This window comes from Chanodichthys erythropterus, chromosome 23, assembly GCF_024489055.1.
Source record: "Chanodichthys erythropterus isolate Z2021 chromosome 23, ASM2448905v1, whole genome shotgun sequence".
Taxonomy (NCBI): Eukaryota; Metazoa; Chordata; class Actinopteri; order Cypriniformes; family Xenocyprididae; genus Chanodichthys; species Chanodichthys erythropterus.
Window position 1 is genome coordinate 24,640,448 of NC_090243.1, and position 18,313 is coordinate 24,658,760.

The 18,313-nt window shown below is 35.8% G+C and overlaps 1 protein-coding gene across 3 annotated transcripts in view; it reads left to right on the forward strand.

The window, feature by feature from the left end:
* Nucleotides 1-17,525, forward strand: part of pcolce2b (procollagen C-endopeptidase enhancer 2b) — a 34,844-nt gene extending 17,319 nt beyond the window's left edge. For all 3 annotated transcript variants that reach the window (XM_067378388.1, XM_067378389.1, XM_067378390.1), the window contains 9 exons: nt 2,053-2,305; nt 2,478-2,586; nt 5,911-6,166; nt 9,570-9,694; nt 10,885-11,021; nt 11,150-11,313; nt 13,572-13,655; nt 15,022-15,189; nt 16,977-17,525. In XM_067378388.1, the coding sequence (XP_067234489.1) occupies nt 2,229-2,305; nt 2,478-2,586; nt 5,911-6,166; nt 9,570-9,694; nt 10,885-11,021; nt 11,150-11,313; nt 13,572-13,655; nt 15,022-15,189; nt 16,977-17,107 (1,251 nt within the window). In that variant the 5' untranslated portion in view covers nt 2,053-2,228 and the 3' untranslated portion in view covers nt 17,108-17,525. The remainder of the gene's footprint in view (nt 1-2,052; nt 2,306-2,477; nt 2,587-5,910; nt 6,167-9,569; nt 9,695-10,884; nt 11,022-11,149; nt 11,314-13,571; nt 13,656-15,021; nt 15,190-16,976) is intronic.
* Nucleotides 17,526-18,313: the final 788 nt, after the last annotated feature.

Genomic DNA, 18,313 nt, shown 5'->3' on the forward strand with positions numbered 1-18,313 from the left:
CAATTTTACATTTCTTATATTTTATGAACTTTAAAACATTATACCCGATTGGATTCTATTTTCATGGATGTGCGACTACTATAAAAACTAATCTTAAATGACATGTTAAAAGATCTGACTTGCCAAACCGTAATTAATGTAAATAATAAATAATTAGAATATAGTTTACCATTAAAAGCCACGGGGTGGCGCTGTAATAATCTCAAATTGTACTCATGGATCCAATCCGATCTCATGGCAATTTATACGTATTTTACAAGGTGGCTAATTCGTACAAACTCATACAACAAATTTTTTTGCTAAATCGTACGTATCTTACGAGTTGCCAAATTTGTATGAATTCGTATGAATGACCTACCCTTAACCCCGCCCCTAAACCTACACCTCACTGGGGTTTAGACTAATCATATGAATTCGTATAAGTGACGTCGTACGCAGTGTTGTCAACTGCTTTCAGATGAAAGTATCTTAAACTGTAGGCATGTGACGTATCAAATTTTCATGTTGCGATGCTTGTTGAAGCTTTTATCACGGTATACAGTATAATCACGATATTGAAATAAGTTGTAAAAAAAGTGTTGTCACAGTATCGCTGTGACTTTTCTTATGACAAAAAGAACTCTGAACATTTAAATACAATAATGCAATACACAAATTATAAAGTAAAATGTTTCAAACAGATTAAATTGTAAAATAATTAAAAAGAACAACAGGCAACACTATATAAGGTCTCATTATTTAACATTAGTTAATGCATTAACTAAGATTAAAAATGAGCAATAGCTGCATTTGTTACATAAGTTTTTTTATTTTATTTATATATATATATTAGTAAAAAAATTACAGCTGCTTTGTTTATGGGTTTTCTGGGGTAACCGCTGCATTTCTGCTGTTCCATCAGCGCCTTCTGCTGTCAGAGAGTGAACGTGCACTTTCATTCAGAGCGTGCATCTCTTTCACTCGTTTCCCCGTGTGCTTCTCGTGCACATTGAGTTTGTTTACATAGTGCGCATGTCCCTTTGACGCCGCATACAGCGGTGTTGTGGATTTTATACGGTTGATAGGTAAAGCATTCTTAAAATGTAATATAAAAATCTGAATAATTCATAATAAATAATTATTCATGGTATTTTGCAGTGCCCACGGTAACAATATCATATTCATTATCGTTGATATATCGTATTACTGAATGTCGGCACATGTCTATTAAACTGTTAGCTGTTAGCATAATGGCAAATTAATTTATCTATATAAATATAAATATATAGATCAGTGGGCAAAATAAGAATCTAGATAAGGTTTGTCCAATAATTTGTTAGATTTGTTCCTAAACTTTTGAAAAAAGTTTTAAAAGTGGCGGGTAAGTCAATAAATCAAGTGACAAAATTGCAAAATTGACAACACTGGTCATATGAGTGAGGTCGTACGAATTTAGCCACCTCTTAAAATACGTACGAATTGGCCGTGAAATAGTGTTGCATGGATCATAAGCATCGATTACTTGACAATTAAAACGGCTGTCCGTAACTTTTTTTGTGTGTGTGTTCAAAATTTATAAAAATTATATAATGAGCAAATGCATAATGAATCCATTTCCCCAACCTGTGTTTTTGTCTTCTTCTGAATCTCTACGGTACACCTATAATAAGTGTTAATATTCGGACTATTTTAGACTGGTACGGGTCGTACCAATGCGGAGGATCACAGTACCTGCGTGACTCATCATAGACAGAGAGAAGAAGCTCCGGCTACAATGTTCTTCCGCAAGACGCATGCAGTTCCTTTTATTAACCGCTAGATGGAGCGCCAAATTAAATTTAGATTAATGGATATGCGGATAACTGAACTGAAAAGTGAAAGATTTGTACTCCTGTGTTACTTGAAATAATAATTAAAAAAAAAAAAATTATTCATTCATTTTATTTTATTTTTTAAATCAGACTTCTTTTCAGAGTAGAGGCAAATTAATCTCTCTCTCTCTCTCTCTCTCTCTCTCTCTCTCTCTCTCTCTCTCTCTCTCTCTCTCTGCCCCGTGCATGTCTTTGATCACAGGTTTGGAAAAAGGCAGCTGTCGTGCTGCTCCCTCCTACAGAGCAGAACAAACGCTATATTCATCTGCCTCAGAAACTCCCCCGAGCAACTTCAGGACAGACGGAGCACAATAACATCATTAATGCAGCTGGACGCAGAAACACACCGTCTGATCTGATCCACTGTCAGTTCTCACAATGTGGAAGATCTGCGGTGTCCTGATCGCCTGGGCTCTGCTGCTCATCCTGCATGTGCGCGCTCAGTCTCAGAGCAGGTAAGTTTCTTCAGTCCTCATGCACGCGCACTGAACGCTCATGTATGATCACAGCGGATCTCACATGCGACAGCGTTGTGGCATGTCAAAGTTTTGAGATTCAAGATCAGGCTGTGTTGCAGAACTGAATGCTGCATCGATGCAGGTGTTTATTGTTCTTTCTCTTGTCTAGACAGACCTTCACGTGTGGTGGGAATATCACAGGAGAGTCGGGTGTTATCGGTAGTCAGGGTTATCCGGGCGTCTATCCGCCGAATACCAAATGTGTGTGGAGAATTACTGTAAGTAACTGATTTATTATAATGACATGCGTCTTAACCATATTTGCATTTCCTGAAGGAAATATAAGTGCCCTGCAGCTAAAGAATCGTTTTACATTTTAATGTAATAAAGTTTTTTAGGCTCTGGTACTGTGAAGATTAAATACTGCAGTGAAAATATAACAGTTGCCATGTAAAGGGGGCTATAAACACCAATCAGAATTTACTAAAGCAGAATTATTAACCAATCAGAATTTATCATGCAAATATAATGACAAACCCGAGGTAGGTTCGATTTTGAATGGCGAAAACTCTTTTATCATACTTTCCTACTTGTAAAAAAAAAGCTGTCCGGATTCACAAATCCAAATCAGAGTTATAAAGTCAGAATTGTGAGTTATAAAGTCAGAATTGTGAGATATAAAGTCAGAATTGCGAGATATAAAGTCAGAATTGCGAGTTATAAAGTCAGAATTGTGAGATATAAAGTCAGAATTGCGAGTTATAAAGTCAGAATTGAGATATAAAGTCTGAATTGCGAGATATAAAGTCAGAATTGAGATATAAAGTCAGAATTGAGATATAAAGTCAGAATTGCGAGATATAAAGTCAGAATTGCGAGATATAAAGTCAGAATTGCGAGATATAAAGTCAGAATTGAGATATAAAGTCAGAATTGCGAGACATTAAGTCAGAATTGCGAGTTATAAAGTCAGAATTGCGAGACATTAAGTCAGAATTAAGAGATATAAAGTCAGAATTGTGAGATATAAAGTCAGAATTGCGAGACATAAAGTCAGAATTGCGAGATATAAAGTCAGAATTGCGAGTTATAAAGTCAGAATTGCGAGATATAAAGTCAGAATTGCGAGTTAAAAAGTCAGAATTGCATAAAATCAGAATTGCGAGATATAAAGTCAGAATTGCGAGTTATAAAGTCAGAATTGCGAGTTATAAAGTCAGAATTGCGAGATATAAAGTCAGAATTGCGAGATATAAAGTCAGAATTGCGAGTTATAAAGTCAGAATTGTGAGATGTAAAGTCAGAATTGTGAGATGTAAAGTCAGAATTGCGAGATATAAAGTCAGAATTGTGAGATATAAAGTCAGAATTGCGAGATATAAAGTCAGAATTGCGAGATATAAAGTCAGAATTGTGAGATATAAAGTCAGAATTGTGAGATATAAAGTCAGAATTGTGAGATATAAAGTCAGAATTGTGAGATGTAAAGTCAGAATTGTGAGATATAAAGTCAGAATTGCGAGATGTAAAGTCAGAATTGCGAGATATAAAGTCAGAATTGCGAGATATAAAGTCAGAATTGCGAGTTATAAAGTCAGAATTGCGAGATATAAAGTCAGAATTGCGAGATATAAAGTCAGAATTGCGAGATATAAAGTCAGAATTGCGAGATATAAAGTCAGAATTGCGAGATATAAAGTCAGAATTGCGAGTTATAAAGTCAGAATTGTGAGATATAAAGTCAGAATTGTGAGATGTAAAGTCAGAATTGTGAGATGTAAAGTCAGAATTGCGAGATGTAAAGTCAGAATTGCGAGATATAAAGTCAGAATTGCGAGATATAAAGTCAGAATTGCGAGTTATAAAGTCAGAATTGTGAGATATAAAGTCAGAATTGCGAGATATAAAGTCAGAATTGTGAGATATAAAGTCAGAATTGTGAGATATAAAGTCAGAATTGTGAGATATAAAGTCAGAATTGCGAGATATAAAGTCAGAATTGCGAGATATAAAGTCAGAATTGCGAGATATAAAGTCAGAATTGTGAGATATAAAGTCAGAATTGTGAGATATAAAGTCAGAATTGTGAGATATAAAGTCAGAATTGTGAGATATAAAGTCAGAATTGCGAGATATAAAGTCAGAATTGCGAGATATAAAGTCAGAATTGCGAGTTATAAAGTCAGAATTGTGAGATATAAAGTCAGAATTGTGAGATGTAAAGTCAGAATTGCGAGATATAAAGTCAGAATTGTGAGATATAGTCAGAATTGCGAGATATAAAGTCAGAATTGCGAGATATAAAGTCAGAATTGCGAGATATAAAGTCAGAATTGCGAGATATAAAGTCAGAATTGCGAGATATAAAGTCAGAATTACGAGATAAAGTCAGAATTGCGTGATAACTCGCAATTGCGTGGAAAAAAAGAATTCGGACTTTATAACGCGCAATTCTGAAAAAAAAAAAAAAATCTGAATTGTGTGATAAAAGTTAATTACCTTTTTTATTTTTTTATTTAGTGGCGGATATAAGCTTCCTTTAATGAGTATGTTTGTATATGCAGTTAGTGTTGTCAAAAGTACCGATCAGTACTGAAATCTCACAATCCTGATTCGTTTTTTTGTTAGAATAAGGAGTTTATCCCACAATTCGGACTTTATAATTCACATTTGCAAGTTTATACCTCACAATTCCGAGACAAAAAGTCAGGATTGCAACACAATTCTGCCTTTTTTGTTCTCAATTACAAGTTTATATCTCACAATTCTGACTTTATTTCTCGCAATTCCATGTTTAGACGTAAACCCGCAATCGCACGAAAACAGTATACAATTACAAATTGCAATTAAAAAGCTGCAAATACCTTTTTCTTATTTTTTTATTTTTATTTCATGGTAGAAACAAGCTTCCACAATAATAAGTGGGTTAATGTAATGGTGAAGAAGAATACAAAACACATGAACAGAGAAACCAAGAAAAAATGTTTATCATTGGATTTGTTACATATCAGGTACCAGAAAACATTTGACAGATCTCAAGTTAGCATTGACCCTACCAAATCTAGCATTTGTGGACATTTGTATGTTTTCCTACACACCTGCACACATTAATAATGTTTACTTCTTTACTGAATACAGTATATTCTGTTAAAAGTTAGCAATGTTGCACATTGTTCAGTAAGTGCAAAGTTTGCATTATAAATAATCTCCAATTCCGTTTTTCATAGCTTTAATCTTTAATCTTTGTATGTTTAGTGTTTGGAGGTGAAAAAAAGAAGATTTCTGGTATTTAAATAAAGTTCTGCATTGCATGTACTGTACTGATGATGCAATAGAAAGTCGTGGCAAGAATCGGTGTATGGTTGTGACCTGTGTTTGGTTTGGCTGCTGGCCACATTACATCCTTGTGGCAACACCAGACTCATTCTAACATTTTATTGCATTGCCATCATTGCATATAAGAGACTCAATTGGTGACCTGTCTGAGTAAGAGGGTTTTTCCACTTTATTTTAAGAATCTTAATTATGGCAGAGAATGATTTCCATGTTGCTGAAGTAAAAAAAATATAGTTGGGTCTCAATATGACGTCTGCTTCTTGCAGGTTCCAGAGGGCAAAGTGGTCGTCCTTTCGTTTCGTTTCCTCGACTTAGAGAGTGACAACCTGTGCCGGTATGATTATGTGGATGTGTATAGTGGCCACGCCAATGGACAGCGTCTCGGCCGCTTCTGTGGGACGTTCAGGCCGGGAGCCCTCGTTTCCACAAGCAACAAGATGCTCTTACAGATGGTGTCTGATGCCAATACAGCTGGTAGTGGTTTCCTGGCTGTGTACTCTGCTGCCAACCCCAATGAACGGGGTAAGAACATCATAAAAATGTACCGTAAATTTAGCAGTTAATAAGATGTTTTGCTGTGTTCAACTCAAGCCAAAGGAGTTTATTAGATGTTTTAAAGGGTTAGTTCACCCCAAAATGAAAATTCTGTCATCAATTACTCACCCTCATGTTATTTCAAACCCATTAGAAACACAAATGAAGATATTTTTGGATTCTGTCCCTCTATTGAATGTTTATTCACCCAAAACTCATCATAACAGATCATAAAATAAATGCGCGGTTTAATCCAAGTCTTCTGAAGAGACACGATTTCTTTATATGATGAACAGACTTAATTTAGGCTCTTATTCACATGTGAACATTGATCAGCGAACGATTATAGAGAACTAAACAGAAGCTCAACTTGCTTGACGTGCGAGAACAAATCTCATTGGTTCTCATGCATCAAGCAAGTACAATTGAGCTTCTGTTTACCATATTTGAGAGCTCTATGAATGTTCGCTGATGAATGTTTACATGTGAATAACAGCCTAAATTCATCATTAGGGGTGTAATGGTACACAGAAGTCATTTGTGAATGTACTGTTCTTCTGCTCTTTTTACTTTTGTGGTGGTTAGCAAACAGCATTGTATTACCGTGCGCGCCCCCTTCTGGATTGTAGTGTGGATCGCCTGTGACTGACTGTATTCGTTCATCATATAAAGTGATTGTGTCTCTTCAGAAGACTTTAACTGCTTGATTCATATGGATTTATTTTACATTTATCTCTTTATGAATGTTTTGAACCGTCAGAGGTTTGGGTGAATATACTGTAATGGAGTGACAGAAATCTCTCAGTTTTAATTAAAGATATCTTCATTTGTGTTTTGAAAATGAAAAAAACAAGTCTAATTGGTTTGGAATGACATGAGGGTGAGTAAATGATGACAGAACACATAGATTGTGTGTAAGAGGGCAAAAGGTCAAGTTTAATGAGCAGTTAAGAACTATTCAACATCTAACAGTTCCTAGAGAAGTCAGAGGTCAATATAATGCTGGGGAAGAGAAATGGACATTTAACACCTAACATAAACCGTTTTCGTTCAGTAAATCACTGAAAGACCATGTTGATTCTCACAAAAGGAAGAAAAACCTGGTTTTACTTTGACTAGTTAAACATAATGGGATTTTCTCCGTTGATTTAGAGCTCTCTGGAGGATCTTGAAGCTGGAGATTATTGCTGTGTATTTCATGGCATGATGTTGAATTTCTCACAGACGTTTTTCCAGTGAATCAGTGATTGGTCAGACCCCCAGAGGCCGTCTTGCTCACGCAGTAACTGTATAAGTGACGAGACGTCTGCATGGCTGGAGTAAGACAGCTGGAATGTTAATGATTTAGATTGTATCTCTGTTTTTTTTTCCATCTAGTTGACGGTCGGCTGGTGGGTGTTGGTAACAGCGGAAGCTTGCAGTTAGAGCTGCACGATTAAGTTCACAATCTCGATTCAAACACCCATGCAATCTTATTCCTAAATGATAACGATTTGGCTATGTCTATCAAACCTTTGACAAGTATAATCACAGCAATCTCTCAATCAGAGAGAGCCGCCATGTTTAGGTATGAAACAGCTTCACAAACAGTCTCTTCAACCACACTGGTATCAGTATTTCTGTGTTACAATAATTCAAGTGATCACAGAATTACTGGGATAAAAGTTTATAGTTCAGATATAAACACTGATGTCTAAGGTAGCGACCAAAATAGACCTTTTAAAAGTAACTTGATTCTTTAAATAAAGATTGTTTCAGTGAAATTGTTACACCTGTAGGTGGAGACAAAAGACTGATCAAAAAATGTACGCCATTGAATCGTTCTTTCAAGAGATTTGTTCAAAAACAATGATTCATCAAGTAATGAAACAAGTCTTTATGAGTGAGTCATTGAATCATTCATTAAAACTGATTTTTACAAATAATAATAATTCATTCAAATTAATTAAATATTTTTAAAAAGAACATTTTGTCTGAATCTGTAGTAAATTAAATGTTATTTTGTTATTCTCTCTATTCAGAATCGTGATCTCTATTTTGAAAAAAAAAAAATAAAATTAATAAATATTTTGTTTCAATTTATCCAGAAACATGCAAGTTTTGTGAGTCTTATGGAAAAGGTCACATTTCACGCTCAGTTTATAATTGTATTAGTAATAATAATTAAATGTATTTTACCTTATTTAATTCAAATCTATAATGAAATTAAATTTTATTTGAAGAAAATTAAGCGTATTTTCAGGACTGCTAATATTTTCCACATTATTTTCAACAACAATTAAAGGATAATTTTGCTGATTTTCAACCAGTTTTGTATTGTTACAATATAAATTCAATAATATATGTAAATGAACAATATGTATTGTATTTATTTGTCAGCAAAAGTTCTCAAAGCAAAAGATGATGAAGATGATTCATTTTACCCATTTCAAAAGTGTGCATTTTCAGGCCCCCAAAACACTGTTGTGGTGTAAACAAATGGCAAAACGCATAGATTTTTTAAACATTTTAGTTGAAAATGTTGTTGTGTAAATGCCCCCTACAATATAAACATTAATTATAGGTGTACCGTAGCGATTCCGGATAAGACAAAAACACAAGGTTTGGAAGATGGATTCATGTACTATAAATTTTAAATGTAAAAAGTTACATAGTGTACATTTAAAATTAGTTTACACTATTGAAAAAAAAATTCAAACACATCTGGTTGGACAAACAGACGGCCCCGCCCCAAACTCACACCATTGGCTGACCTAGTGTTGCTGTTCTAGGCTGGTTCTGATGCTCAAACAAACGTTTCCAGGAAGTAAACCTTCAAATGACGTACTTATATTTGAAAAAGCACATTCTTTGCATCTAAAAATGATTCACTTTTATACTCAAAATATAATTTCTTCATGATTTTGGGGTGAAATATGACATTTACGACAGGCCTAGTGACATTTAATCTTTTAGTATAGCATAGCGATCCAAAAAGCATGTTTCAAATCGCACAGAGTGAGGTTTATAGTGCACTTTCAGCATATTTTCTGATGCAAAAGTAGGCTTAGCACCTTTTAATACGGGCACCAAAATCAATGCACACTGCTTTCGGTGGGATACAGTTCTAGAAGCAACAGCTCTGGGTAAAGGGTATTGGCAGCTGTGTAGAAGGATTAAGGCAGGAACTGCACGCTGGGACCAAAAAGTCTGTAAACTCTCCCGTAATGACAAGACTGTAGGGAAGTACATTTTAGAGTCTGCCAATGATGGCGCTGTGCAATTATCTCATGCATTCCTTTTAATTAGGGGTGAACGACCTCACACTGGATGCTTGGTCTATGTTTAGCTCTCATGGAGTTTTTAACAGAGGAAACATTTCCTAAACGCCTCTCTGAATGGATGTTTACAGGAGATCAGTACTGTGGTGGGAGATTAATGAAGCCGTCAGGAACCTTCAAGACCCCTAACTGGCCAGAGAGAGACTATCCTGCTGGAGTCACATGCTCTTGGCATATAGTAGCACCGAAGAACCAGGTGGACTCTTATTCATTTGCATATTGCAATCTGAGTTGTTTTTAGTGGATTTTTTTATCCTTAACTTGGCTACAAAAACAATGGCTTAAAAATATGATTAATATTCAATAAAATTATTGATTTAACTGCACTGATGCGGTTCTCGGATGAGAACGAAATTTTAACTCAATTGATCTCGAGTCTACACCTGATGCAAGCGGCATCAAATTTATAGCTGAATTGAACTTGTTTCATAATCAATGAACTTTGCAATATTGACACTGTTATTGAACTGAAATAAAACTGAAAAAAAGACTTTTTCGCCAATCATTTTTACATATTCGGGTCTTTAACGACCCGGATCAATATCTAACACGGAAGGATCTCTACCTGTCACGATAATATAAAACTTCTCTGATATTAGAGTAACAATTACAGAAGAATAAAATAAAGCATATTTTGTTACCTTTTGGAGCTTGAAAGGGCTCAGATGTTTTATGCCATCATCACGGTCCTCGTCAGAGCTCATTTCCCAGTACATTCAGCAAATAATAGGCTAGTTTTATGTTTGAGTTCACAAATATGAGCCCATTCGTGATCTCAAACATATTCTCAAAACTATATAATTTTCAACATCTTCAAAATCAATATTTTGATCGCTAACAGCTTCACCAGATCAATAAGAGTTACAGTCATATTTGATTGCGTTCAGTACTTGTTCTGCAGTAATCGCTGAGCCATTTCATGTTTTTCTTATTATTTCGTTTTCTGTCTGAATGAGTCGTCACTTCAGCATTGTGTATCAGACATTGCCACCTTGTGGAATAAAGGTGAATTGCACTTATTCCGTCATCTAAGATTCAATTATTGTTGTGCAGAACAAAATATATGTACACTCATACAGACCTCGGGTCGTTTGCGACCCTATACAATCTTTTACAAAAAATGAATACAAAAATAAGCATTCTTTTATAATTTTATGATTTTTTTTCTTGTTTTATTCTTTATAATGAATGGATTGAGGAATACCAAGAAGGTTGTTGTCTAACTTTAAAAAATGAACGAGGTGGAGAGTAGTGAATGTCGGGTCACTAAAGACCCGAGGTATGCATTTAAGGGTTAACTAAATTGAGCTGAATAGAAACACTATTTACAACTTTTGCAGATTGTGTGAATTGCATATAGCTAAAACAGTTGTCATTTTTTCACAGATTATAGAGGTAAAATTTGAGAAGTTTGATGTGGAGAGGGACAACTACTGCCGTTACGATTACGTAGCAATTTTTAATGGTGGAGAAATCAACGACGCTAAAAGAATTGGGAAATATTGTGGAGACAGCCCACCAGCGTATGTATCAATCCATCATCAAACGAATTACAAAAGTCATTCGCTCTGTGTATTGAAGATATAAGCATGCTGCTATTAGCAATACGTCTTGATTTGCGCTTCACAATCTGTGTATCTCTCTGCTTTAGGCCCGTGTTCTCAGAGGGGAATCAGCTCTTCATTCAGTTCCTCTCAGATCTCAGTTTAACAGCGGATGGCTTTATTGGTCATTACAAATTTAGACCCAAGAAGTTTCCCTCCACAACCGTTCCACCAACCACGACAGCACCACCCACTACCACCAGACCTATACGTAAGTATAGAGGGCAATTCTCCTTAATCATGCTGGATGTTGATGTTAGCCTACATTACAGGGGTTGTCTTACATTTAAAGAGGTCATATTATGCCCTTTTACAAAGTTTTGATTTTGTTTTTGAGGTCTGCTAGAATAGGTTCATGCTTAAATGCTAAAAACGCGTCTGTCAGTAACGCTCGGTTTAGTTCCTGTCTCTGTAAAGCCCCTCCTTCTGAAAAGCACAATGTGCTCTGATTGGTCGGCTGGAGCAGTGTGTTGTGATTGGTGTTTGGGAAATGTCCCGCCCCTTACCGTAACCGCCAGTTTCAACACACTACTAACTAACTCAACCAGGCCCCGCCCCTTTATTCTGCGCATGAATTATTAAAATGAGGAATATTGTGATGAAAACTCAAGAGTACAATGGAGGCATTTTAGGGAGTTCAGAAACACTGACACTTATAGAGAAGCACTCCTGCTGGAGGGACTTTACAGAGCTTTTTCATGCTTAAACAGCAACATTACACAGTAAAGAAAGATGAAAAAGTAATAATAGGTCCTCTTTAAAAGTCAATAAATATTCATTAAACATCCCTACTGAAAAGACCAACATCGATTTACATGCTACTAACAGTTTCAGTCATTTGTCATTCTGGTGTTTTTTGCAAGATGAAGCTAGTCACATGTGGAATGAGTGGATTAGCATTCTGGCACCTTATGAAACTGCAGTCATATGAGGCAACATGAAATCGTATTGTACATCTGGTACAAACACGTGTTCGATATGATAGAATGGACTAAAAATGCAGTGGAAAGTAAACTGATGCCGGTGCCAAGATCACTCAATATAAGCCTGTCAATGAGTGAAGGAACAAAACAAGCAAGAGGAAAACTCCTGACACTCTGCATTTGATCATGTTGCTGGAAAAAATCATTCTTACTCAGTATTTTTGTCATATTTTCCAGTAAAAGTAGCATTCGACAAAAATTTACTTCCGAAGCAAAATTGCATATACTTTTTCAGAGAACTAAACACAATGTAGAGGATTTACTTTATGCCTAAGTAAAAAAAATATTCATTAATTATTTGTGTTTGCTGTCTTGGAGAAACAAAATGGATGTTTAAAGGGGACATATCATGAAAATACAAAAACACGCCGTTTTTGTGTGTGTCCCTTTAAATGCAAGCAGCTCATTTGCATTTAAAGGGACACACACAAAAACGGCTTGTTTTTGCTCACACCTAAATAGGGGCAAATTTGACAAGCTATAATAAATGATCTGTGGGGGATTTTGAGCTGAAGCTTCACAGACACATTCTGGAGACACCAGAGACTGATATTACATCTTGTGAAGAGGGGTATAATAGGTGCCCTTTAAGAGACTGTGCAGTTGATATTATTGGAAAAAATTGCAGAATTCTGTGCAATGGATCTAATCATGAGGCCACGCAAAGTCACATTGTGAAACAAAACCTGAAAACTTTCTATTTATTAAAGAGTCCTGAAAACAAATGATCTGGTTAGCACAAAAATAGGCAGCAAATCAGCATATTAGAATGATTTCTGACTCTGAAGACTGGAGTAATGATGCTGAAAATTCAGCTTTGATTACAGGAATAAATTACAGTTTAAAATCTATTCAAATAGAAAACTGTTTCTTTAAATTGTAATAATATTTCACATTATTACTATTTTTATGGTATTTTTGATCAAATAAATAGAGCTATGGTGTGCATAAGAACATTCTTACGAAAACTTACCAACCCCAAACTTTTGTGAGCTATGTATATATAATACTTCCTAACTTTGCCTTTGTACAAAATGTGTGAATTCTGTGAAATGCATGTTAAATTATATTAAATATTGATAAATAGAGCTAGGAGTACAACACTGCTACAATACTGTTGGTAGCATGACCCATATAGCCAAAATATTTAATATATGAGATCTTAAGTTTATTGCCTGTGGCAACCTAAGCAGACAAGCTTTTGGAATATGCACTGATATTATTCGGTGCATATTATTTCATCTAAACTGAATTATTTAAATAAATATGTAATCGACAGACAGGAATTTCAGGCAACTTCCCATCCTTTTGTTCTTAGATATTGGCTTCAATATCCAATTTCCGGAGCTTGAACCTAACCCACACTTTCTCACTTTTTGCACGCACATACTAAAACATAAACTCTGCTGGCTCAGAGTCAGCACACTACAGTAAAACAACTTTTTGAAGTCTTTTTTTTTTTTGCTATCTCTGCTTTCCTCTCCAGCTTTGAAGTACTCTGCAGCGCTGTGTCAACAGAAATGCAAACGGAAGGGAACCCCTGAGAGCCACTACTGTTCCAGCAACTTCGGTAAGAGCAGCTCTCTGCAGTTAATACTAACTTTTTTTTTGCTGACACATGAATCCACACACACAAAAGTGCAAAGTGAAATGGGAACTTGTGGGTGGGGGGCATCAGAATAAGTGGAAAAAAGCAGCGATTGTTCACATTTAGTCTATAATCTTGTGCATGTTTTTATGCATGCTATCTTTGGCCTGCTGGTTTGTGTCAGCGTGTTTCAAAAGATTCCTTGAGCATTTTTTGCCCTCAGCACAGTGGATTTGTGTGTGGGATACAGTGCTCTAGTGTAAACAGACTGCAGTGGACTGTGGACAAACCGTTGGTAAATGGGAGTGTTGATTCCAGTCGAGCTCTTTGGCCGCAGTCTGCAATATTCACGTCCAGGAGCGAGCAGATATTTCATTATGATTTCTGCTGTTTACTTGGATTTGCATAAGGGGAAATCCTGTGGTTGGTGGAGTCACATTGAGAGAAACAAGACCTGAAAGTGAACGAAGGTGGAAAATTACATGCACATCAAGTCAAATTGGTTTAATCACACCCTTTATGTACTGCGGAAATGGATACACAGTTTATGAAAATACATGTTCAAATAATGGGCTTAAGCCATATTTAACATATCCCAAATTTACCATTTTAGAACTACTTGTACTCTTTGGTCTATCTGGAGGAGTTTAGTTTATTTAAAGTACTACTAAACTACTAACGTTTCAAGATTTGATAGAAAACACTTTTATTTAAAAATAAAAAAGACTAATTATAACCATCAGATGGCGGCAGAGGAGCATTTATTGGCTCGTATTAGCCATTTCCTGTAATAGTTTTTCACTTAGTTTCGTTTTGAATAAATATTAAACATAAAATAGGTTTGAAAATACATTTCGTCAAGGTGAAGTATGAAGTACTCGCAAAATCTCATGAAAAACAATAACTTTTCTTGTGAATTAATTACACAAAGTGATTGATGATGATTAGATCTCACATTTTATTCAATGAATCTAAATAAAGTCCAGAGTAAATCTTTAATTTACAGTGTGTTGACACTTTTTTTCACACAAAAGTGTGAAAACTGATGGTCGAATTGAATTTTGCTGAGGAGGAACACTGCGATTTGGCGTGAAAGGGTCTTTACAGTTGCCAAAAATATAACTTTTTTGTTATTAAAAAACAAACAAACAAGTTCAGCCCAGGTGAGAAAAAGTAACACAAAAGCAATGTATTGCATTACCTTCCATAAAAAGTAACTAAGTAACCCAATTAGTTACCTTTTTAGGAAGTAACACAATATTGTTACACATTACTTTTAAAAGTAACTGAAGTAACCCCCAGTGATGGTCTCTAAAGCCTTGTTTTTGTATATTTTTTGACCCTTTAGTGATCACTGGAACCGTCATCACCGCTGTAACGCGAGGAGGTAGCATGTACGCCACCATCTCCATAATCAATGTCTACAAGGAAGGTAACCTTGCTATCCAGCAGGCGGGCAAAACCATGAGCACAAAGATTGTCATCCTTTGCAAGAAGTGCCCCTATGTCAGACGAGGTAAGTGCCTGCCTCAGCTTGCTATAACAGTAACACTTAAGCCCAAAGTATACTAACGTACGCAAAGCATTTCAAAGTTTAACCCATTTAGATACACAGGCAATCGATCACGTGACCTACAGTGTCAGTTGTTCCATGTCATAAATCTATTCCCGTGGCCTCGTGAGATGGTAAAGTGTCCGTCTCGTTTCAGAATCTCACCAGGTCATCCGGGTGCTTTTTGCCTACTCTTTTATGAGTACTGTGAATTCAGACATACTTCTTTTGTCACACAATGCTTTTCACCTACTATATAGTAAGCACGATTCTGGATCAATTGAGAATCACATTTGACAAAATGTTAATTACAGCAGTCTATTTAAAATGGTTAATCAATCTGAATGAATTATAAAAATAAAAATAAAAAAACGTTTGAGTGAATGATTCAATGACTCACTCATAAATAATTCACTTGTTTCATTCCTGAATGAATCAGCGATTTTGAATGAATCTTTAAGCCGGAACTTTTCCTAGGAACTAGGGACTTTGGGGAGGTACTCTGTGTGTTTCGACCGCAGGATCTAAATGAAGTTCGGTGTAAAAATTTCCCCCTCAGAAAGTACCTGCTCACTAGGTAGTACTTTTTCAAACTTTCTGAACTTTCAGGGATGGGACTTGGGCGCTGAACATGCTGATTGGTTGAGTTCACGCAGCATTTTGATTGGTTGAGTTCACGCAGCATTTAAGATAAGCGGCTTTAAATGAATGATTCATTGACAAATGACAAAATTGACATTTTTTTTTAACTTGTCGCCACCTTGTAATCAATACAATCATTGTTTGAAGCACCATGTTACTTTCAAAAGGCGATTTCCTCTATTTTGATCGCTATCATAGACATCAGTGTTTATATCTGAAATATAAACTTTTATCCCGGTACTGCTGATATAATTATTGTAACACAGAAATAATGAAACTGTGTGGTTGAAAAGACTGTTTGTGAAGCTGTTTCATACTGTATACATGATAACTGCTCTCTTTGGCTCATCGATTTTGTCAGATTTAATAGACACCGGCGATTCGTTGTCATTTAGGAATTAGATCATGTGGATGCTTGAATCAAGATTTAACAATTAATCGTGCAGCTCTGGTGATGACTAAATTCACGTCACACGCACTGTGCACAACACGAAAAAAGTGAAGTATACTTTGGGCTTAATGTGCTAGACAGTTTCATCTTTCACAGACATCTGCTAAAACACATTATTTTAACCTCTCATATTGAAAAGGTAGATGTGTTCCTGTTAGTAATGCTTGTTTGCTTCTCATTGTATAAAAATAAAGGAATATTTCAGGTTATTTTCCACTTTATTTCTGGGAACAGCAGCTGTTGCATGATGTCGGTTACCACAAATTGAAATAACTTCCAACAGGTTTGCTATTGAACTAAATCAACTGTGAGCTTTATTTGTTTGTAAGATTTAAAAAAGGTTAACGTTCCACAAGTGTTTGCAAAACAAAAGCTTGCTGGTTCTACTTTGGTTATGAAGCTGTATTGCCTAAAAATAAAAGTATGGACTTAAAAACTGTCGAACATAGCTTAATAACTTGGAAGTTAACAGCCAAACTCACTGTCAAAAAGTCTTTTTTTAATGACGAAATCTCACTGTCATATGTTTATACGGTATATAAACATATGGAGTGGATATTGCAAGTGAGGCCCCAGAGAAAAGCTGATCCAAAGCCCTTCCTGAATGTCTCTGCCGTTCCGTCACTGCATTCAGGTTTTTTGTGTGTGGTGTCGCTAGGTTTGAACTACATCTTCATGGGCCAGGCAGATGAGGAGGGTCGTGGAATGATCGCCCCCCATCATTTCATCATGGCTTTCAAGGCCAAGAACCAGAGGGCCTTTAACATGCTGAAGAACAAACGTTGCTGAGCTCTTACGGACAATCTTTAGTCTCGAAATCCACACATGGATGTGTGATGTCTTCATATTTGCCCTGCATGTCCCAACTTCCTTCATCGCCCTCTCCAGAGGAGGCCGAGGACTGTTGAAGCACGTGGCACAACAACTGGTTGGGCTCTCTTGGTTCCTACTTCTCTTCTTACTGTTGTGATTACCATCAGCAAAAGTAGTAAGATATGACAGGTGAAGAAACCCGGAATGTAAAAATCAAGATTATGGTGTTTAGGACGGCACAGTTTACAAGATATTTGTAGATTTTTTGATCCAATAGCAAATTTAGAGAAGCTAAAAGGCAATAAACTTGCTGTTTTTGAAATCATGCTGGATAATATTGAAATATTTTCATAGAAACAGATTCCTAGAGGTGAATGTTAAGTTATTTGTTTTATGAGAGGAAAAATAAAGTTCATTATCAATTAAGGTCTTGGATATTGTCTTCATGTTTTTTATCTTTATTGCATAGAAATCTTTTCCAGAATCAGATTTCAGTTGATTTTAAGAAAGTTTTCAGAGTTGAAAATATTCATGTCATGACAGGACATCTGTTTCTAAAATTGCCTTAGGGCTCAGAGTGCTTGAGTGTGAAGGGCACTATTTTAACGTTTAACTCCTTAGTAAACTATTAAAAGGGCCATATTCTTTAATTGTACAGAATTTTATTTTTCTCCCCTTATAAAGTTAGATTTATTGTGCCAGAAACAGCTGTGACCATTTTACACACACTCTCTGATCATTAGAATTAAGTAAACCGTTACTGTGAAATAAGTAACAAGTCCCAGTAATGAATACTAAACAGGTGTTACTATGTAAATGTAGGTACATTTCTGAATCACCTGCTTTTTTGCTGGCAATTAGCTAGAAAAGAAAAGTTTATCAATACAAACTTTGAAACTTTGACAGTAACAACAAGACGGTTATAATTTCATTCATACTACCCATATTCAAGCATGGCCCCGCCCCCTTTGTTGGGTGTTCTCGGGGGCGGGGTTTATGTAAATGTTGGGGTTAGTAATGTCACCAACCCAGGAAGAAGCTCGTTGTAGTCCCTACCAGCCATTTGTTGTAGTCCTTAAATTTTGTAAAATTTGCATTGAACTTTGAGCATCGTAACTTTGCAGATGTTGTTTATGATCAAACAGCAACATTACACACTAACTAAAGCACTAAAGTTAAAGT